Source organism: Propithecus coquereli, unplaced genomic scaffold (assembly GCF_000956105.1).
Source record: "Propithecus coquereli isolate 6110/MARCELLA unplaced genomic scaffold, Pcoq_1.0 Scaffold90, whole genome shotgun sequence".
NCBI lineage: Eukaryota > Metazoa > Chordata > Mammalia > Primates > Indriidae > Propithecus > Propithecus coquereli.
In genome coordinates this window covers 803,043-822,050 of record NW_012155285.1, presented here as the reverse complement: position 1 = coordinate 822,050, position 19,008 = coordinate 803,043, and the positions used below count along the sequence as shown (strand labels likewise).

The 19,008-nt window shown below is 36.3% G+C and overlaps 2 protein-coding genes across 2 annotated transcripts in view; one reads left to right on the top strand and one right to left on the bottom strand.

The window, feature by feature from the left end:
* The window catches only part of MUT (methylmalonyl CoA mutase), a 38,472-nt gene extending 25,841 nt beyond the window's left edge, over nt 1-12,631 (bottom strand). The window contains exons 1-5 of the mRNA XM_012664674.1: nt 12,412-12,631; nt 7,662-8,085; nt 6,044-6,411; nt 2,669-2,826; nt 346-517 (exon numbers count right to left, since the gene is read on the bottom strand). Coding sequence (XP_012520128.1) covers nt 346-517; nt 2,669-2,826; nt 6,044-6,411; nt 7,662-8,046 — 1,083 coding nt within the window. The 5' untranslated portion in view covers nt 8,047-8,085; nt 12,412-12,631. The remainder of the gene's footprint in view (nt 1-345; nt 518-2,668; nt 2,827-6,043; nt 6,412-7,661; nt 8,086-12,411) is intronic.
* Nucleotides 12,632-12,723: 92 nt separating this feature from the next.
* The window catches only part of CENPQ (centromere protein Q), a 19,667-nt gene continuing 13,382 nt past the window's right edge, over nt 12,724-19,008 (top strand). Inside the window, exons 1-2 of the mRNA XM_012664668.1 lie at nt 12,724-12,778; nt 13,106-13,180. The gene's annotated coding sequence lies outside the window, so the exon portion shown is untranslated. The remainder of the gene's footprint in view (nt 12,779-13,105; nt 13,181-19,008) is intronic.

Below are 19,008 nucleotides of genomic sequence, written 5' to 3'. Positions count from 1 at the left end.
AGGTTGCTGTGAGCTATGATGATGTCACAGCAGTCTACTCGGGGCAACAGAGTGAGAATCTGTCTCAAAAAATAATTAAATAAATAAATAAAAAGAAAAAAGTAAACAGCACTACATGCAAGATGTAAAATGATTTTACATTGTTAACCACTAGAGGGAGCCAATCCTGTTTATCATAGTATGTGTAAATACAATACAAACCCAAGTGTGTATTATGTTTCAGAATGTTTACGATTTTCAAATATTAGCAGATAGCTTCTTAAATCCATTTCCTGACTATGTCATGTTGCTTAAAAGAAAATATATGACTTTATTAAAATTCTATATTTTAAATTATATACAGACCTGCTCAGTAAGTGACCATCCTGATGTCTGACAATGTGCTCTTAGAAGAAGAGATTTAGAGCTTTTAGGCTGAAACATTTTCTCTACTAAGTGAGCCCAGAGTCTTCTCCCAGCTCTCATCTTTGCTATTTCCATATAGAAGTTCATCCCAATTCCCCAGAAGAAAGACAACCTAAAGTAATAATGTTAAGTCCAGAATTTAATTAAACTTAACGATATAGAACAAAATAAAACTAATTGTATCGCACACTAGAAAATCAATGTCCAGATTTTAATGCCAAACAACTTAATCTGAATTAAAATCAATACACAGCCGGGCACGGTGGCTCACGCCTGTAATCCTAACACTCTGGGAGGCCGAGGAGGGTGGATCGCTCAAGGTCAGGAGTTCGAGACCAGCCTGAGCAAGAGCGAGAACCCGTCTCTAGTAAAGATAGAAAGAAATTATTTGGACAACTAAAAATCTATATAGAAAAAATTAGCCGGGCATGGTGGCGCATGCCTATAGTCCCAGCTACTTGGAGGCTGAGGCAGAAGGATCGCTTGAGCCCAGGAGTTGGAAATTGCTGTGAGCTAGGCCGACGCCACAGCACTCTAGTCCGGGCAACAGAGTGAGACACTGTCTCAAAAACAAAAACAAACAAACAAAAAAAAATAAAATAAAATCAATACACATATTTATGTGACTTTAAACCTAACAAATTAAATTTTATGCATGTGGAAGAAACAGCTGTGATTATTTGCTTCAGGTAAGAATGATTCACTTTGCAATTGGTTTCCTTCAGGAAAGAATCTCCTCTGTGTCCTTAATTAAATAAAGACACAATTTCTAAAAAGAAAAATATTTTAGGAATACCTAATATGTAAGGCAGGGGATGCCGACAAAGAGAATAAAATGAGAAACTTGCTTTGTTTAGATAGCAAGAAAGTATTTTTTTTAAAGAATGATGTGTATTTGGTCTAGGCATGTATTTCTCCAATTTGTCCCCAACCTCCACTACTCCCTTTTATCTTATATTCTATAGCTGATTTACACATTTAGGTTATTTTCATGCCTCTAAAAGCACAAAGGTTGTGAATCCCTATATAAAACAAGGTGAACTTTAAGAAACCAAAACTTAAAAAAAATTCCTGGTATATACTTGGAAGAAGTTCTTAACATAGTAGTTCTCAAATATTTTGATCTCAGCATCCCCTTTTACTCTTAAAAATTACTGAATATCCCCCTAAAATTTTCTTTATTTGGATAATATTAATCAATATTTTAGTTACTAGTTCATTTAAAAATAACAATAAACCTACAACGTGTTAACATAAGTAATATTTCTTATGAGAAACTATACTTCTTTAAACCAAAAAATTATAATAAAAGAGTCATTGTTTTATATTTTTGCAAATCTCTTTAATATGTGGCTTAAGAGAAGAGAGTTGCGCTCTCATGTCTGTTTCTGAAATCACTTGCAACATCACATATCATGTAGCTTCTGGAAAACACCACTATAAACTCTTGGGAAAAGGAAAGTTAAAAAGGCAAATAAAGTTTTAATATAATCATGAAAACAGTTTTGACTTCAAAAACCTCAGAAAGGGTCTTAGCAATACCCAAGAATTCTTGGACTACACTTTGAGAACTGTGGTCACAACAAGTATACAAGATCCCTGGTCTAAAGGAGCATTCTCTAGTCTATAAACACTCTGAAGACAGAAGCCACGTTTTCTCCATGTAGTTTTTGCCAGCATATAGGCTGGTGCGTGGCCCAGAGCAAAGCTTACTAAGTGATCGCTGAACTGACTGAACTAATGATTGATTTTTCATTCCCAAATTTAAATATTTCCTAAACTTCATTTAAGTTTTTCCATATTTTTCATACTTTATTAACAAGCTGTTATGAAATAAAACATTTTCAATAGCACTGTGCATCCCGAAACATTTACATTATATATATGAAACAGAAAAAAATAAAATAGATGCCTTCCATATTTTAAAATGGAAAAATTAAAATAAAAGTAATTGTCTTGACATTATATTTACATTTTAATAAAATTTGTTAAAATGTGCAAGTTAATTGTGTTCTCCATATAGGTGGAGACAAGATATCCCTCTAATTTACAAAGAAGTATGGCCAATTTTAATTCTGATTTTTTATTATAAACAGTATTAGTTTATTCTCATTACCACTCAGATAAAACATAAGTAAATCTAAATCTAAACTAACATTTATCTTTACAAATTCATTTTACCAATATAATTTGCTGTTCACTCATAAAATGGCCCCATGCATTTTCTTAATGTTGAAACAATATCAAAGTTTAATTTACTCACCGTGGTGCAAATTCATCAATTGTCAGGCCAGCTTGGAGTCCAGTTCTAGAGTACTCCAATCCATCTGCTATAGTGTAGGCCAGTTCCAGAATGGCATCAGCCCCCGCTTCTTGCATATGGTACCCACTAATTGAAATCGAATTAAATTTTGGCATGTACTACATAAAATAAAAATTATAACAGTGAATAAATAAAAATATTAAAAGATTCTATTAAACACATTTTCTAAAAGCAAATATTATGTTAAAATCATCTTCAGCTCAAATATACTTGGTAGTTTATAATGTTAACTGAAAATATTTAATGCTTATTTGTTATATTTATTTCACTCTCCAGTTTAAATGGTTGGTTCATGAACCATCATCATTCAGGACTATACCTGTTTTATTTTTCCAGTGGAAAAGAATTTGCACTAGCTATCCTTCTAAATGTTTAAACTTTGAATTAGCTACCTGAGATTAGAAATGTAAACTTTGGCCTGAGAACTAAAGATATTTTTAATTCAAACCAATGACTTTGACCTCACAAGAGGTTACTAGACTTTATAACTTTGGGTTAATCTGCTAATGATGTATAAATTTAGTATTATTTACCAGTTATTAATTTTCTTATTTGAATGAAGGCATCAAACGTGAATAAGCACATAAAGGATAAAAAAGAAAATGATTTGATCCTTAGTATTAATACTATATATTGAAACAAAATGGGATAAAATATATGGCTTAAAAATCAAAAATTTAACCTGATTTACTGTCACATTTAATGCTAAGCATATCCCAGATAGGTTCTTTCTACTACAACCACTAAGAAAACTGCATTTCAACTATTTTCCTAAAATTTCATGTTAGGTAGAGTACATATTACACATATCCTGCAGAGCCAAAAAATTATCATCTTTCCCAAGAGTTAACCAAACATAAAATAATAAAAATTAAATCACAGAAACTCAGTACAGTTTGGTTAAGAGCATGGGCTCTGGAGTCAGAGTGTTCAGAATTCCAGCTGTATCATTTATCTAGCTATGAGACTGTAGGCAAGTTTCTCAACCTTGCTATTATTTCTTCATTTCCTAATCTACAAAATAGAGATAATAATTGTACCTTCCTCATGGAAGTTATAGGACTAAATGAAATGATTCATTTAAATCACTTAGTATTATGCAGGACATAGTGTTATTATGGTATATTGTATGGTATGGATTAAATACACCATACATACATATACCATACACATATCATAGATGGTATGTACATATATACCATGCATATAACATATATGATATATATACCATATATCCAAAATATAGGTACATATTTTATATTTGCAAATATTTTATTAATAACCAAAATCCCTTAAAAAATGTTCTACCACAAAACCAATAAAGGGATTGAATCACATGGATTGACAGACTACTTGAGTATATTTAGAGTTTACAAATAAGAAACAAGGACACAAATAGGTACTTTTATATGGAGAAAAGTTCAATAGAAAATTTTAAGAATAATAAAAATAGCAGAATATTAGAATATTATTCAACCTTAAAAAGAAAAGAAATTCTGACATGTTACAACATGGATGAACCTTGAGGACATTAGCCAAGTGAAATAATCCAGTCACAAAAAGACAAATACTGTATGATTCCACTTATATGAGTTTCCTAAAGTAGTCAAAGTCATAGAAACAGAAACTAGAATGGTAGTTGTCAGGGGCTGGGGAGAGGGGGAAATGGGAAATTAGTGTTTAATGGGTTCAGAGTTTCAGCTGGAGAGGATGAAAAAGCTCTGGAGATGGATAGAGGTGATCGTTGCATGACAATGTCAATGTACTTAGTGTCACTGAATTGTATGCGTAAAAATTAAGATGATAATTTGATTAACTAGTTAAGTAATTAAAGTAATTAAGATGGCATTTTGCCACAATTAATTTTTTTTAAAAAAAATACAAAAGTTCACAGTTTACAAAGTACTTCAATGTAACATTTTTTATCAGTAGCTGAAACTGGCATTTCACCAACTTACATGAAAGATTATATAAAGCGATTTTGAACTTATGGGTGACATTAAGATCTTTCATAAGGTGAAATACCCAAGTGTATACTACCTACTCCAATAACCATTCTCTACCCTTCTCCTGTAATAGATGAACCATAAATTCAGAGTGCCAATGAGCAAGGACTACATTTCTAATCTCTTACTACTATGCGTGTCCATTGACATATAAGCAGGAGTTCAGTGTGTTCTTTCTGGAAGTTCACTTTAAATAAAAGGAGCTAGGCCTCTCTCACCCCACCACACACCAGCCCAGCCCTCTTCCTTAACCATGAGCTGACACACTACCAAGAGAGAAGCACAATAAAATGAACCTAGTCCATGGAGATTCCACAAAAGTAAGCCCCTGACAGTCTTCCTTCTGATCTCTTTTAGATGAAAGAGAATTGACTCCTGTTTAATTTAAGCTACTACTATTTGTATATGTTTGTTTGTCATATGCTGCTAACCAAAATCTTCCAGTGCATATATCCTTTAAATATAAAAAGGTGACAGAAATATATAACTTTATGCAATCAAATTCACATGAGCAGATGGAATATATGAGAAGAAATAAAAGTGCAAAGTGTAAAGGCTAAATATCAAATGAGGAGTATGGGCAATGCTTGCCAGAGTTCTGAGATAATAGTAATTACAAGGGGTGAAAGAAATAAAAAGGTTTGATAGAGAAGAGATTTTCCCTTTGCCATGAAACAATGCTTTAACTTTAAGCTAAGTAAGTAGAAGGAGATCATCACTACACTAGCAAGAAGTAAAGTGTGAATAATGGGGGGAAATATATATGAATTGCTCAAAAAAATAATGAAGAAGGAAAACGAAGAAGGACAATGTCTCACTGTGGAGGTACTGCTGCTACTATAAGAACACTACAGGAAACTTCTTTTCCCACCACTCTGAATGAGGAAGATGAATCAAATTCAGGGTTGAATATTAGGAACCTCATTGAGGTTGCAGATACGAGTGATATCTTCCAATCCAGATTTTAGCAGAAATAAAGCTGACATTCTTATCCCTACCTGTCTGATACCAGTGTCTACTTCACAACTATACCTAAATTCTGGAGGGAAATAAAGAAATGTAAATTATGAGACCTCCCTGATTCTAACAATAATCAGAGAATAAAATTTTAACAATAAGGAAAATACATGAAAGGTCTATTGCCCAGATTCCTACAGGTAATGATGAACCATAAATAGTACATTAAAAACAAAATACTAATAACAATAAAACACCCTGACTTCGTAGCATGTTGTAAATTCAAAGCATGTTGTAAAAATTCCTACATTCAAGGAACTGCAGCAAAACCTATAATAACCACAAAGTATACCTTTGCTGTATATTGGAAGATGTCAGCAATAATTTTCATGGATGGTTCTGGAGGAAAAATATAAGTATTTCTGACCATAAATTCCTTTAGTATGTCATTTTGGATGGTACCAGTAAGTTTCTCTTTAGGTACGCCTTGTTCTTCTCCAGTTACTATAAAATTTGCAAGAACCGGAATAACTGCTCCATTCATGGTCATGGAAACGGACATTTTCTCTAAAGGAATTCCATCAAAAAGAATTTTGGTATCTTCCACACTGTCGATAGCAACTCCAGCCATTCCAACATCACCACGGACTCGAGGGTTGTCTGAATCATAGCCACGATGCGTTGCCAAATCAAAGGCAACTGATAATCCCTGCTGACCGGCTAAATATATAAAGAAAAATAATCTAAGATTAAAGAGTCTGGCATCAATGTAAGCTAATTTACTTTAACACTACTAAAAGTGTTAATTTATCTCATCATAGCATACTTTTATAACAAAATATTTTTATGCTCTTACATGTCAAAACAAATTTAAATAAAGATATTTCACTTCCTAAGAGTTAGCTGTTTCCCATGTGCTAAAATGTACAAGTTGAATTCCTGACGTCACTATAGAAAAGAATGGAAGGAACACAATACCTCACTCATCTTATGTTTATCTGAATATTTGGTGCTTAAGCACCAAATCATGTTTTATCTTAACAGTTTTTGACTGAAATATTTCTAAAATTCACGAAAAGATCTGGTTGTTCATATATAGTTAACATAACTTAGTATTTGTATGCTTACTTACTTTTTTTTGTTCTTTTATCTAATATGGTCATAACAGGATGTCTTGGCTATTCAAATATTCTGGGAAACAGAATTATGACAGTCATATAAAATTTTTAAATAACTAAAATAGCCTACACTAAATATAAGTATACCCTCCGTGAGTAACACAAACTTATAAATCCTCAGGTTTAGCATTCAAACATGATTTTATTATAGATCAGAAAGAAGAAATATTAAGATATGCAGAGAATGAGTACCAGATTGCAGTGAATATATTTGAACCACATTATCATTTGTTTAGTACTTTCTTTGAGCATCCAGGAATGGGGAACCTGTGGCCTTCTGATTTCAAGATTGTTCTTTTTTCAGCACCAAAGGAGGGAAGAAAAGCTTCATCTTTCTTTGCTGCACCACTTTTAATAAAAGGATATGTTCTGTAAAATTTGGATTCAGTCAAAAGGCTACACTTAAGGACCTAGAAGGCCACATGTGGCCTTAAGGCCACAGGTTGAAGATAGCTATCTTCACTTCCAATTCCTATCCTGACAATGTTAAGTTTTTCCAAGGCAAAGCCAATGTCTCTTTTCTTCATGCAACCTCACCTCACTTAATTCCATTTAAACAGTGTGCATGTAAGTGATATTTATTTTCAAGAATTTAGCACTTTATTCCGACCCATTTATCTTTTTGACCATGGAAGTTGAAAAACATCCATTTTTTCAGAGTATAGTCTTTAACTACAAAAGTATAAAGTGAATACCATCTTTACAGAAATTAACCAGCCTCCCCTCAAAAAAACCCAAGATTAGGAGGTATATATCTTATCATAAATATTATGTTTTACTTTAAAATCTCACCCTTAATATTGTCTTTATAGAACTTATTGCTCTCTTCGACAGTACTAAAGCCAGCATACTGGCGAATGGTCCAGGGCCTAAAGGTATACATGGTGGGGTAGGGTCCACGTGTGAATGGCTGCACTCCGGGAAGTTCTTCAGGTAAGTCCTTAGTATCCCTCCTGGAATATAAGGGCTTTATAGAGATCCCTTCTGGGGTGCGCCATATTAGGTCTTCTGGATTTTTGCCTTTCAGTTGCTTTTTAGCCAGGGCGGCCCATTCTGGGTGAAGCGGTTGTTGCTGGTGTAGAAGTCTTTGCCATATGAGCCTGGAGCCTGATGACTCTTTTACCTGCTTCAGGTAATGAGGGAAAAGTAAAAAAAGCTGATTCTTAGCCCTCAACATGGTGGAGCACAGAAACACCCAACAGGAACAAGAACAGACCTAGAAAAGAAACACAGAGTATATACATTTAGAAGAGGGTGGAAAAATAAGAGCTACTGATGAGAAAAGAAAAGAGGGGGAAGAGGGTATATTAGTATGATTTCATCTCTTCCCCTTTTCTGCTTCCTGCACCTAATATTTTATAACTTTGGCACCTCTTCTCCACAATTACTATCAGCATTCTAGTTCCAGTCTTCTTCCTCAGTACCCTCTTAGCTACCACAGTCTCAGCCCCCTCTAGTCCACTCTACACAACGATACCAATGAAAATCTATGTCACACTCTCCGTGAAATTTTTCAAAGGTTCTGCATCCTGTGGATGCAGTATAGCCTTCCAATTAAATTAACTTTTCTCATTCAAAATGCTTTTCCTTTTATTAAATACCTAATTTATAATAGGCATTATGTTGGGTGATAGAGAAAAAGTGGTGAACAAGACAAACGGGCATTCAAGGCCTTCATGACCTGGTCTCTGCTTGCCTTTCAGATTCATCTCTGTGTTTGTCCTCTCTACACATTTTGTATCCTAGAAATACTGGGCCAGCTATACAGTTCACTGTGTATGTCAAAGTTCTGTGAATTTGTTCTTGCTCTTCCTTCTTCCTAGAATGTTGTTCTTTGGCTAATTTAGCTAAGGTACTATCTCCAAAATGCACAGTTTCTATGTGCCAGGCACATAGAAAGCTATAAAGTCTTCATATAGAGTAGCAATTTTAATTTTTTGTGCGTGTTTTACTTTTTAAATTTTTTTTAAATTTCAAAATATTAAGTAGGCACAAAGGTTTTTGTTACATGGATACCTTTTATAATGCTTAAGGTAGGGCTTTTAGTGTGTCCATCACACGAATAGTGTTCACTGTACCCAACAGCAGGTTTCTACCTCTCCCCTCCTCCCTTTCCTGTGACCTTTTATCTCTTTGTGCCCGTGTGTGCTCATCGATTAGCTCTCAGTTATTACATGTGGTGTTTGTTTTTCCATTCCTGAGATACTTCACTTAGGATAATGGTCTACAATTCCACCAAGTTGCTGCAAAAGACATTATTTCATTCCTTTTTATGGTTGAGTAGTACTCCATGGTATATATACCACATTTTCTTAATCTATTCATGAATTGATGGGCACTTAGGTTGATTCCACATTTTTGCAATTGTCAATTGTGCTGCAATAAACTTTCAAGTTCAGGTGTCTTTCACCAAGAGGTAGGAACTAAAATTATATTATCCCCTTTTTATAGATTAGGAAACTAAGGCACTGAAGAGCCAGCATTTGAACCTAGGCAGCCTGTTTCAAAGTCTTTGCATTTAAGTAATATGCTCACAACCCATCCCTGAACCCTCAAGATGAGCTAAAAGGCCTCTTCAGTAATCTACTTCTCTGCTAGTCTATAAACTGCTCCAACATTAGAGCTGTATATGCCTGATAACTAGCACAGACTATTACTATACTAGGTGACCAGGTCAAGTTTCACTGTTTTACAGATGTAGAAACTGAAATTCAGAGAAATAAAGATATAAAGTGGCTTGATCAAAATCCTACCAAGCAAAGCAGTTAATTGTTCACTTCAATGACTAAATACTTGTGAGAGTCATACAGCTTAAACATATGTAGCCAATTGTTTTAAAAGATATTGAAATACAAATTTCTTACCTATCAATTTAGTGAAGCTTAAAGGAAATGAATACTCAACACCTATTATGGGGTCATAAAACAAGAGACATAAACCACTGGTGGGAGTATTAACTGTTTTAACTACTTTGGAAAGGAAATTGTCAATGTAATAAAAAGTCTCAGAAAGGTTTACGCCATTCTGCTGAGGAACATCACTCCTGGGAAAGCTATTGTAACAATATATAGAATAGATGTTCCCTATAGTTTTAGTTGTAATAGAGAAAACTTAGAAAAATCATAAATGTCTAACAACATATGAATAAGTGAATTACAGCATACATAAATGATAGAATTTTATGTAGCTATTGAAATATGCTTAGAAAACGAGCAAAACTTATCTTTAACGTCAGAAGTCAGAAGAGTAGTTTATGGTGGCTAGTACAGAAAGGGAGCCAGAGGGGCACTTTTTGGGGTATGGTCTTGATCTGAATGCCAATTACATAGATGTATTCTGTGGAAATTCATAAAACTGTACAATTATGTTATGTGCACTTTCTGTAAGAATATTATATATAAGTAAAAAGCTAAAACCATGTTATGCATAGTTTCTATAAAAGGAGAAAGGCTCAAAAGTATTAAGTGAAAGAAGCAGTATATATAATTGCAAATGCAATATGTTCAACCAAGTAAAAAATGCACAGAACAAAGTCTAAATGGAAATACAACAAAAACAACTCCCATTGTTTTTTAAAGCTATTATGATTTTTATTCTACTAAATCTATCGGTCCTTGTCATCCATTTATTTGCAAGCCATCCACTACATTTATTAGCATAAAAGGTGGTTGAGAAAAATAAGTTACAACTGAATTGTTTCAGTAGTAATAATATAAAACTACCTAAGACTAGAATGACAGGAAATATCATACCCATTTCACACAAAATACTTGTGGGGCTTTCCTAAACCTAGACAAATGATAGGAAAGAAGCCTATGTAACAGTGGCTTCCTGAAAATCACATGTAAATTGGGGGAGGTTGAAAATTTTTAGATAAGAACACAACTATTGTTGATGGCAATAGGACTCGGGAATTTTCTCTTGGAAGACCCATCAAGAGAGGCCTCAAGTAGACTGGCCTTTATCAAAAAGTCCCAAAACAATAAATGTTGGTGTGGATGCGGAGAGACAGGAACATTCATGCACTGTTGGTGGGACTGCAAACTAGTGCAATCTCTGTGGAAAGCAATATGGAGATATCTTAAAGAGATACAGGTAGAAGTACCATTCTATCCAGCAATCCCATTACTGGGCATCTACCCAAAAGAGCAAAAGTGGCTCTATGAAAAAGACACCTGCACCGGAATGTTTATAGCAGCACAATTCACAATTGCAAAGATGTGGAAACAACCCAAGTGTCCATCAATACATGAGTGGATTAATAAAATGTGGTATATGTATACCATGGAGTACTATTTGGCTTTAAGAAACAATAGTGATACAGCACCTCTTGTATACTCCTGGATAGAGCTGGAACGCATTCTACTAAGTGAGGTATCCCAAGAACGGAAAGACAAGCACCACATGTACTCACCATCAAATTGGTATTAACTGATCAACACATAAGTGCACATATAAGAATAACATCTGTTGGATGTTGGGCAGGGGGGAGGGAGGAGGGGACGGGTATTTGCATACACAAAGAGTGCAATGGGCACCACCCGAAGGATGGACATATTTGAAACTCGGACTTGGGGGGGGGCAAGGGCAACATACGTAACCTAAACATCTGTACCCCCATAATATGCTGAAATAAAAAAAAAAAAGAGAGGCCTCAAGTAGTCAAAGCAACATGCAAAGCAAATATAAGTTATTCATGATTAGAAAATGTTAAACAGAATCCCTGAAGCCCACTCTCACACCTCCAAAAACTATCCATAAGAGAAAACAAATACTGCCAACAAATAATTTTCAAGTTTTGACAGCTGACATGTGGTTCCACATTAATACTTCAAGAAAGGTTCCCACGTCCAGTGTTAAACCAATTTGGGTCAGAGATGGAAACAAAGGGCATGCAAATTATATTTAATATTAGCATAAGTAAATCATTAAACACAAAACCATATCGGGAGAAAGTTATCAAATGGTTTAAAACCTTACACATATCTATTATCCGGGGCTTCGACCTTCTGAAAGACCACTTTCTTTCTAGACAAAACTGAGAGCAAGTTAGCAATTTACGCTTTTATGCCAATTTAGACCTGGCTTTCCTATTCCACCTCTCATCCTTAATACCACTTACATACAGAAAATCACTTTTAGTCCTGCCAAGTTTTACAAAAACCCTAACAATAACTTGAGACACATCCTAGAAGGGAAGCAGCCATGGAGCAGGCGCACGCCTCTGGAACCGCATAAGAAGTGACCTTTGCCTATGGCAGCACCTCGGGGTGCCTGGGTAGCCAGAGAAGATGGAGTATGGCCTCCGAGCTGTTAAAAGCACTTCCGAATTCCCAAGGATCTGGCCAAAAATGAGAGGCTGGTCGAGGTGAGAATCTAAAGGAGAAGACGGAGGAGAGTGGGATCCCGTCACAGTAGGAAAGTAAATAAGGAAGGAAAGGACAGAAGCTCAAAGGACAGGGGTAGAGAAGAGAGAGGAACCAAAATAAAAAAAAAAAAAAAAAAACACGGAAGGATCTTAAATGTGCACAGTCCTACTCACTGGCTGGCCTGTTTCGGACTCCGCAATGGGAGAGGGCGGCTGGACTTGCGCGCCCCCAGCTTCACTAGTCAGAGGCCCACACACTTGGACTCGCCCACAACAAACACACACACACCGCGCAAACGCCGACTCCAGCCAGAGGAGTCAGGGGGCGTAGGCCGACACCTCCCTCTCTCCAGCCAATCTAACCGCGCTGGCGCGGGCGCGTTCCCGATGGCGTGAAGGGTACGGCTAGAGGGCCCGCCTCCTGCCACAGGCGTTTCCGCTCTCTTCCCGCCCACTTCCTGTTTTCTTCCGCTTTGGATTGTTTAGGCGCGAAATAGTCTGAGCGCGACTCGCCGAAGGGTTCGAGAGGATTCATTCGGTGGTGAGCTGTGAAATCGCTTAACCTGCTGGGGGATCCAGGTTAGGGGATGAGTTTTGTGGCCAACGCGTTTGTGGCAAACTCTGCGGTTTGTATTTGAGGAGCGCGAGGGGATTTTTTCGATGGGAGATGCCAGATGTTCTTGAAGGTCTGCCATTTGGGGTCGCGGATCGAGGTAGTTGATTTGCGAGGAGGGAGTGAAGCCATACATAGTTCCTCCCTACGTCCCCCATATCATCCTTGTCCCCATTTCTGAATCTCTCCCGCAGCCAGTAGTGCAGCGAAGTGCAGGCTTAGAGATTAATGTCTTTTTCTGTTCGTGTTTTGCAGACGTTATGCTCACCTCTTCTGTCCACGTAGCGGTCTAGATTGAAATACTTGATTTCCACGAGTTTCGACAAGCTGGTAAGGTTAACAGGACAACCTATGGTGCCTTCCTCTTTCTTACAGTATATAGTATCGCCACCAACTACCGTTTCAGCCTTATTTCTTCTCACTCCTCCCATACCGATTAAAAGCTTCGCTGAACTTTTCCGATGCCAGAACACACCAGTTTCTTTTGAGCTGTCTGGTCATCCGCGTTTTGCTGTTTTCTCCTGAATACTTCATTTCCCTTCCTTCTGGCTAAATATTTCAAAATGTAATTCACATAATACTTTTTCATCTGAATAACTGCCCGAGCGTGTCTCGGAGATGTTGCCGGACTGGTACCATATCACTGCAATAAAGTGAATTTTGCAATAAGGCAAGTCACACAATGCTTCCCAATGCATAAAAAAGTGATGTTTACGCTATAATATAGCCTACTAAGTGTACAATAGCATTGTCTAAGAAAAACATTGTACATACTTTAATTTTAAAATACATTATTGCTAAAAAATGCTAATGATCATCTGAGCCTTCAGTCAATCATAATCTTTTTGCTGGTGGAGGGTCTTGCCCTGATTTGATGCCTGCTGACTAAAGGTGGTGGTTGCTAAGGTTTGAGTGGCTGTGGCAATTTCTTAAAATAAGATAACAGTGAATTTGCTGCATCTCTTGACTCTTTCTTTCACAAAATATTTCTTAGCATGCAATGCTCTTTGATAGAATTTTACCCACGGTAAAACTTTCAAAATTGGAGTCAGTCCTCTCAATCCCTGCTGCTGCTTTATCGGCTAAGATTATAGAATACTCTAAATCCTTTGTCTTCATTTCAACAATGTTCACAGCATCTTCACCAGAGTATATTCCATCTCAAGAAACCACTTTCTTTGCTCATCCCTAAGAAGCAACTCTTCATCTACTCAAGTTTATCATGAGATAATAGCAATTCAGTTACATCTTCAGGCTCCAATTCTAATTCTAGTTCTCTTGCTGTTTCCACCACATCTGCATTTACTTCCTCCACTGAAGTCTTGAACTCCTCAAAGTCATCCATGAGGCTTGGAATCAACTAATTCCAAATTCCTTTTGACCTCCTATGAATCACACAGTTATTGATGACATGTAGAATGGCACATCTTTTTTAAGAGTTTTTCAATTTACTTTTCCCAGATCCATCAGAGGAATCAGTATCTAGTATAGCTATAGCCTTACAAATATATTTCTTAAGTAATAAGACTTGAAAGTCAAAATGGCTGTAATTCATGGGCTGCAGAATAGATACTGAGTTAGCAGGCATAAAAACAATCATCTCCTCGCACATCTCCATCCCAGCTCTTAGGTGACCAAGTACCCTGTCAATGAGCAGTAATGTTTTGAAAGGAATCTTTTTTCTGAGCAGTCAGTCTCAACAGCGGGCTTAAAGTAGTCAGTAAACCATGCTATAAGCAGATGTGCTTGTTATCCAGGCTTTGTGGTTCCATTTACAGAATACAGACAAAGTAGATTTAGTAGAATATAGGGTCCTAGGATTTCCAGAATGATTAATGAGCATTGACTTCAACTTGAAGTCACCGGCTGCATTGGCCTCTAACAAGAGAGTCAGTCTGTTTTTTGAAGCTTTGAAGTCAGACATTGACTTCTTTCTAGCGATGAAAGTCCTAGGTGGCATTTTCTTCCAAGAGAAGGCTGTTTGGTCTACATTAAAATCTTTTATTTAATGTAGCCACCTTCATCAATGATGTTAGCTAGCTAGATCTTCTGGATAACTAGCTGGAGCTTCTACATTAGCATTTGCTACTTCACCTTGTATTTTTATGTTACAGAGATAGCATCTTTCCTTATACCTCATGAACCAACATCTGCTAACTTCAAACTTTTCTATTGCAGCTTCCTCACCTCTCTCAGCCTTCACAGGATTAAAGAGGGTTAGGGCCTTGCTGTGAATTAGGCTTTGGCTAAGGTAATGTTGTGGCTGGTTTGATCTTCTATCCAGACCAAACTTTCTCCATATCAGCAATAAGACTGTTTACTTTCTTATCATTCATGTATTCACTGGAGTAGCACTTTAAATTTCCTTCAAGAACTTTTTCTTTGCATTCATAACTTGGCTGTTTGGCAAAAGAGGCCTATCTTTCCACCTGTCTCTGCTTTCAACCTGCCTTCCACACTGAGCTTAATGATTTCTAACTTTTGATTTAAAGTGAAAGACATGGCACCCTTCCTTTCACTTGAACACTTAGAGGCCAGTGTACGGTTATTAATTGGCCTAATTTCAATATTATTGTATCTTAGGGAATAGGAAGGCTGAGGAGAGGGAGAGAGATGGGGAACAACTGGTTAGTGGAGCAGTCAGAACACACAACGCGTATCTTGATTATGTTTGCCATCTTATATGGGTGTGGTTTGTGGTGCTAAAACAATACAATACTAACATCAAAGATCACTGCTCACAGATCACCATGACAGATACAATAATAATGTAAAAGTTTGAAATATTGGAAGAATTATCAAAATGTGGCACAGAGACAGGAAGTGACCACATGCTGTTGGAAAAATGGCATTGATAGAGTTGTTCCACCCAGGGTTGCCACAGACCTTCACTTTATAAAATATGTAATGTCTGTGAAGTGCAGTAAAGTGCAGCACAATAAAACAAGGTGTGCCTGTACATTCCCACACATAGCAATTTGAGGTAATTATTCACTCACTTGTCCCTTTTATAACATTTTTATCACATTATATATAGTAATGATTTTCATATCTGTCTCCACCTACCCACTACCACTAGGCTATGGTTTTCTGTGGATCTAAGAACAGAACAAAATTTCTATTTCTTTTTATATATACTGCAACTAGCCCAACAGTGATAGAAATGGTGGCTTTTGTTTACTAAGTTCTTACCATGTCCCCAGTACTATTCTAGGCACTTTATATATTCTGTACTAAATCATTTTAACTTTACAAAAGTTATTGGTACTTTTATTAACCCATTTTACCAATGGGGAAACTGAGTTAATTTGCTTGCCCAAGTATATACAGCTAATTAAGTGACAGAGCAGGATTTAGAGTTTGGACAGTTTATCTTCATCCTTGGACTAGTCTTAACCATTATGGCAGTGCTTCTCGACCTGGGGCAGTTTTGCCCCAGGGGACATTTGACATTGTCTGGAAATGATTTTGGTTGGTACTACTGGGTCTGGGAGTTGGAGGGATTCTGATATCTGGTGGGTAGACACCAGGAATGCTGCTGAACATCCTACAGTGCATAGGACAGCTTCCCACAACAAAAAGTTATCCTATCCAAAATAGTGCTGTGGTTGAGAAACTTTTTGCTCTACGATCTATTGCCTCAAGTAGCTATCAGTGAAGATGGTACTTCTGAAATTGTGATAAGGGACCAATTTTGTTTGTTTTTTTATTTCTAATCAGTCATAACTGATACTTACATAAATGCAATTAAAAATAAATTATTAGTCAAAAGTCAATTAGTTCTAGAATGTACAACACCAGGAGTAAACCCTAAGGTAAACAATGGATTTGGGGTGATATGAGGTATCACTGTACTTGATACATAACATCCGTTATGGCAAATGTTCCACTTTGGTGGGATGTTGATAGTGGGGGAGCTTGCAGGGCATGGGGATGGACAGAGGGTATATGGAGACTGTACTTTCTGCTTAGTTTTACTATAGATCTAAAACTGCTCTGACAAAGTATTTTTTTAAAATCTTAATTACTGAAAAACGAGATTCAAAAGATAAGGACTAATTATTTTATGGTTAGATTCAACATACATAAAATTACCCTGTCAAATTGCTATAAAAGTTTCTAAATGATTACTCTGAATTTCTGTACGTAAAAGAATTATGCCAGTTTTGTGAACCAAATTTGGAGTAGAACTGAATTACATGTTATTGAATAAAGAACATCAAGAAAAAAATAATTAAAACCAAACTATAAATAAATGCCAATGAGAGAGACCATAGAACCTGCAAACTTTTAAAAGAGAAATGAAGTGGAGTGGTTAGGAAGGCTTTGGGAAGGAGGTGGCTCACCTGAGAGGGTAGGCAGAGATGGGGAGAGAGCAGCTCAGGTAGAGGATACAGTATGTTCGTGGGAGGCAGAATTACTCAAAGTGTGTTCAGAAAATCATCAAAGCTAGCTAGAGAGGGAGATTTGATTAAGGAGTAGTAGTAGGAGAGAAGTACGAAAAGCTAGACAGGGTTAGATCGTTAAGGACCATAAATGGCATAGTAAAGAGCTTGGATGTTATACGATAGGTATTGGGGTGAGTTTTTTAATCAATCATTTTGTTCCAAAATTTGGTATTGGAAGGAACTTAGCAGGGGCTGGCTCATGTCTTGTCCATGCAGTGTGAGCTGCAACACATTGGCTCAGCTACATACACCAGGCTGGCAAGTTGGTGCTGACTGTTGGCTGGAAACTCAGCTAGGACTTTTGCCTGGGGTTTCAGTTCCTCTTCATGTTGGCCTTCCTTATATGTTGGTGGCTGTGTTCCAAATAAGAGGAAGGTGAAGCTTCCAGTCTCTTCATGTCTAAGCTGGAACAGAATCACTTTTACCATATTCTTCTGTTCACACAGCTGCAGTCTGCCAAGATTTAAGACAAGGGTACATAGACCCTATCTCTCATTAAACACTAGTGGGAAAGAATTTGTACCATTTTCAATCTAAAATCTCACCTGTCGCTTGTTCCCTGACCTGGATGCTCTTATTCAGTGAACAACCTGCTGCATGTGTCAACCTTTCCAGCAGAGGTCCACAAGTGAAACTCTCTCATGTGGATGGATTTTTAAGTAGAGGAAGTATAGGGGCATGGATGTCAAATTGAGAATAGAATTAGGCATTTTAGAAATGAAACAGAGGATAGAGACTGGATATAAAGTAAGGTACTGCATTGTTCAAAAGCAGGGTAAAGTGATAGTTTGCCTTCTACTGCTTTTTATAACTGATCTGACATGTAGTTGCTAAATGTGGGTTGTGATCTTTCAGTTAATTCTTTTTAACTATTGATTTCAGTCTTAACTGAAAAAAAAGAAAGTTTGAAGCTTTTAAAATTTGAGGGAATAGATTTATCCAGAGTATCCCTTTATTGTCTGTCTGTAAATCTAAATATAAAATTAAACTGTATTAGTACAATTAATTTTGAATTTTTAGAAAAAGAATAATTAATTTATATATCTAGCCATACATGTCTAGAAAAATACATATGCACACATATATATGTATATATGTGTTATGTGTATATACATGTTTCCTTGTGTATTGTACCTAAATTCTAAGCCATCTACTTCTTGTGGTCTAATGCAAAAATAACTAACCCATTCCTTTGTTCCTTTTATCAGAAAAGAGTTTGGTAATAAAGGGCTGTTAGAGAGAGAAAAGGAGCTATTCTAAATTTTGTCATTGACATTCCCAAGGAGAATTTGGAACATTTATGACTTTCTTTAACAAAATATTGTGCAAAGCTTTAGCATTTTTCTGTGTTCCCACATGTGTTTTGTAATTTGTGAGAGGACAAAGTAATCAGTATACTTCTGTACTCTTGTCAAAATGCACATAACACAGATAGGGTTACTGCTTAAATCCTTATGAGTGGTAGACTATCACTGAATTTCCACAACATAGATTGGTGGTATAATCCTAAAAATTATCTCCTCCTATCTTTGGCAAAAATTTAGTAATGGTAAATCCATTACTTAAAATGAGAAGACCTGGATATTATTGCTCAAACTGACATCATCTGTGACCACTTTATATTTCCATTTTCTTGGATTTAAACATTGAAATAATGTTATTATATGAGGGAGTACAAAGTAAGAGATGCAAAAGCATTTTTAAATGATT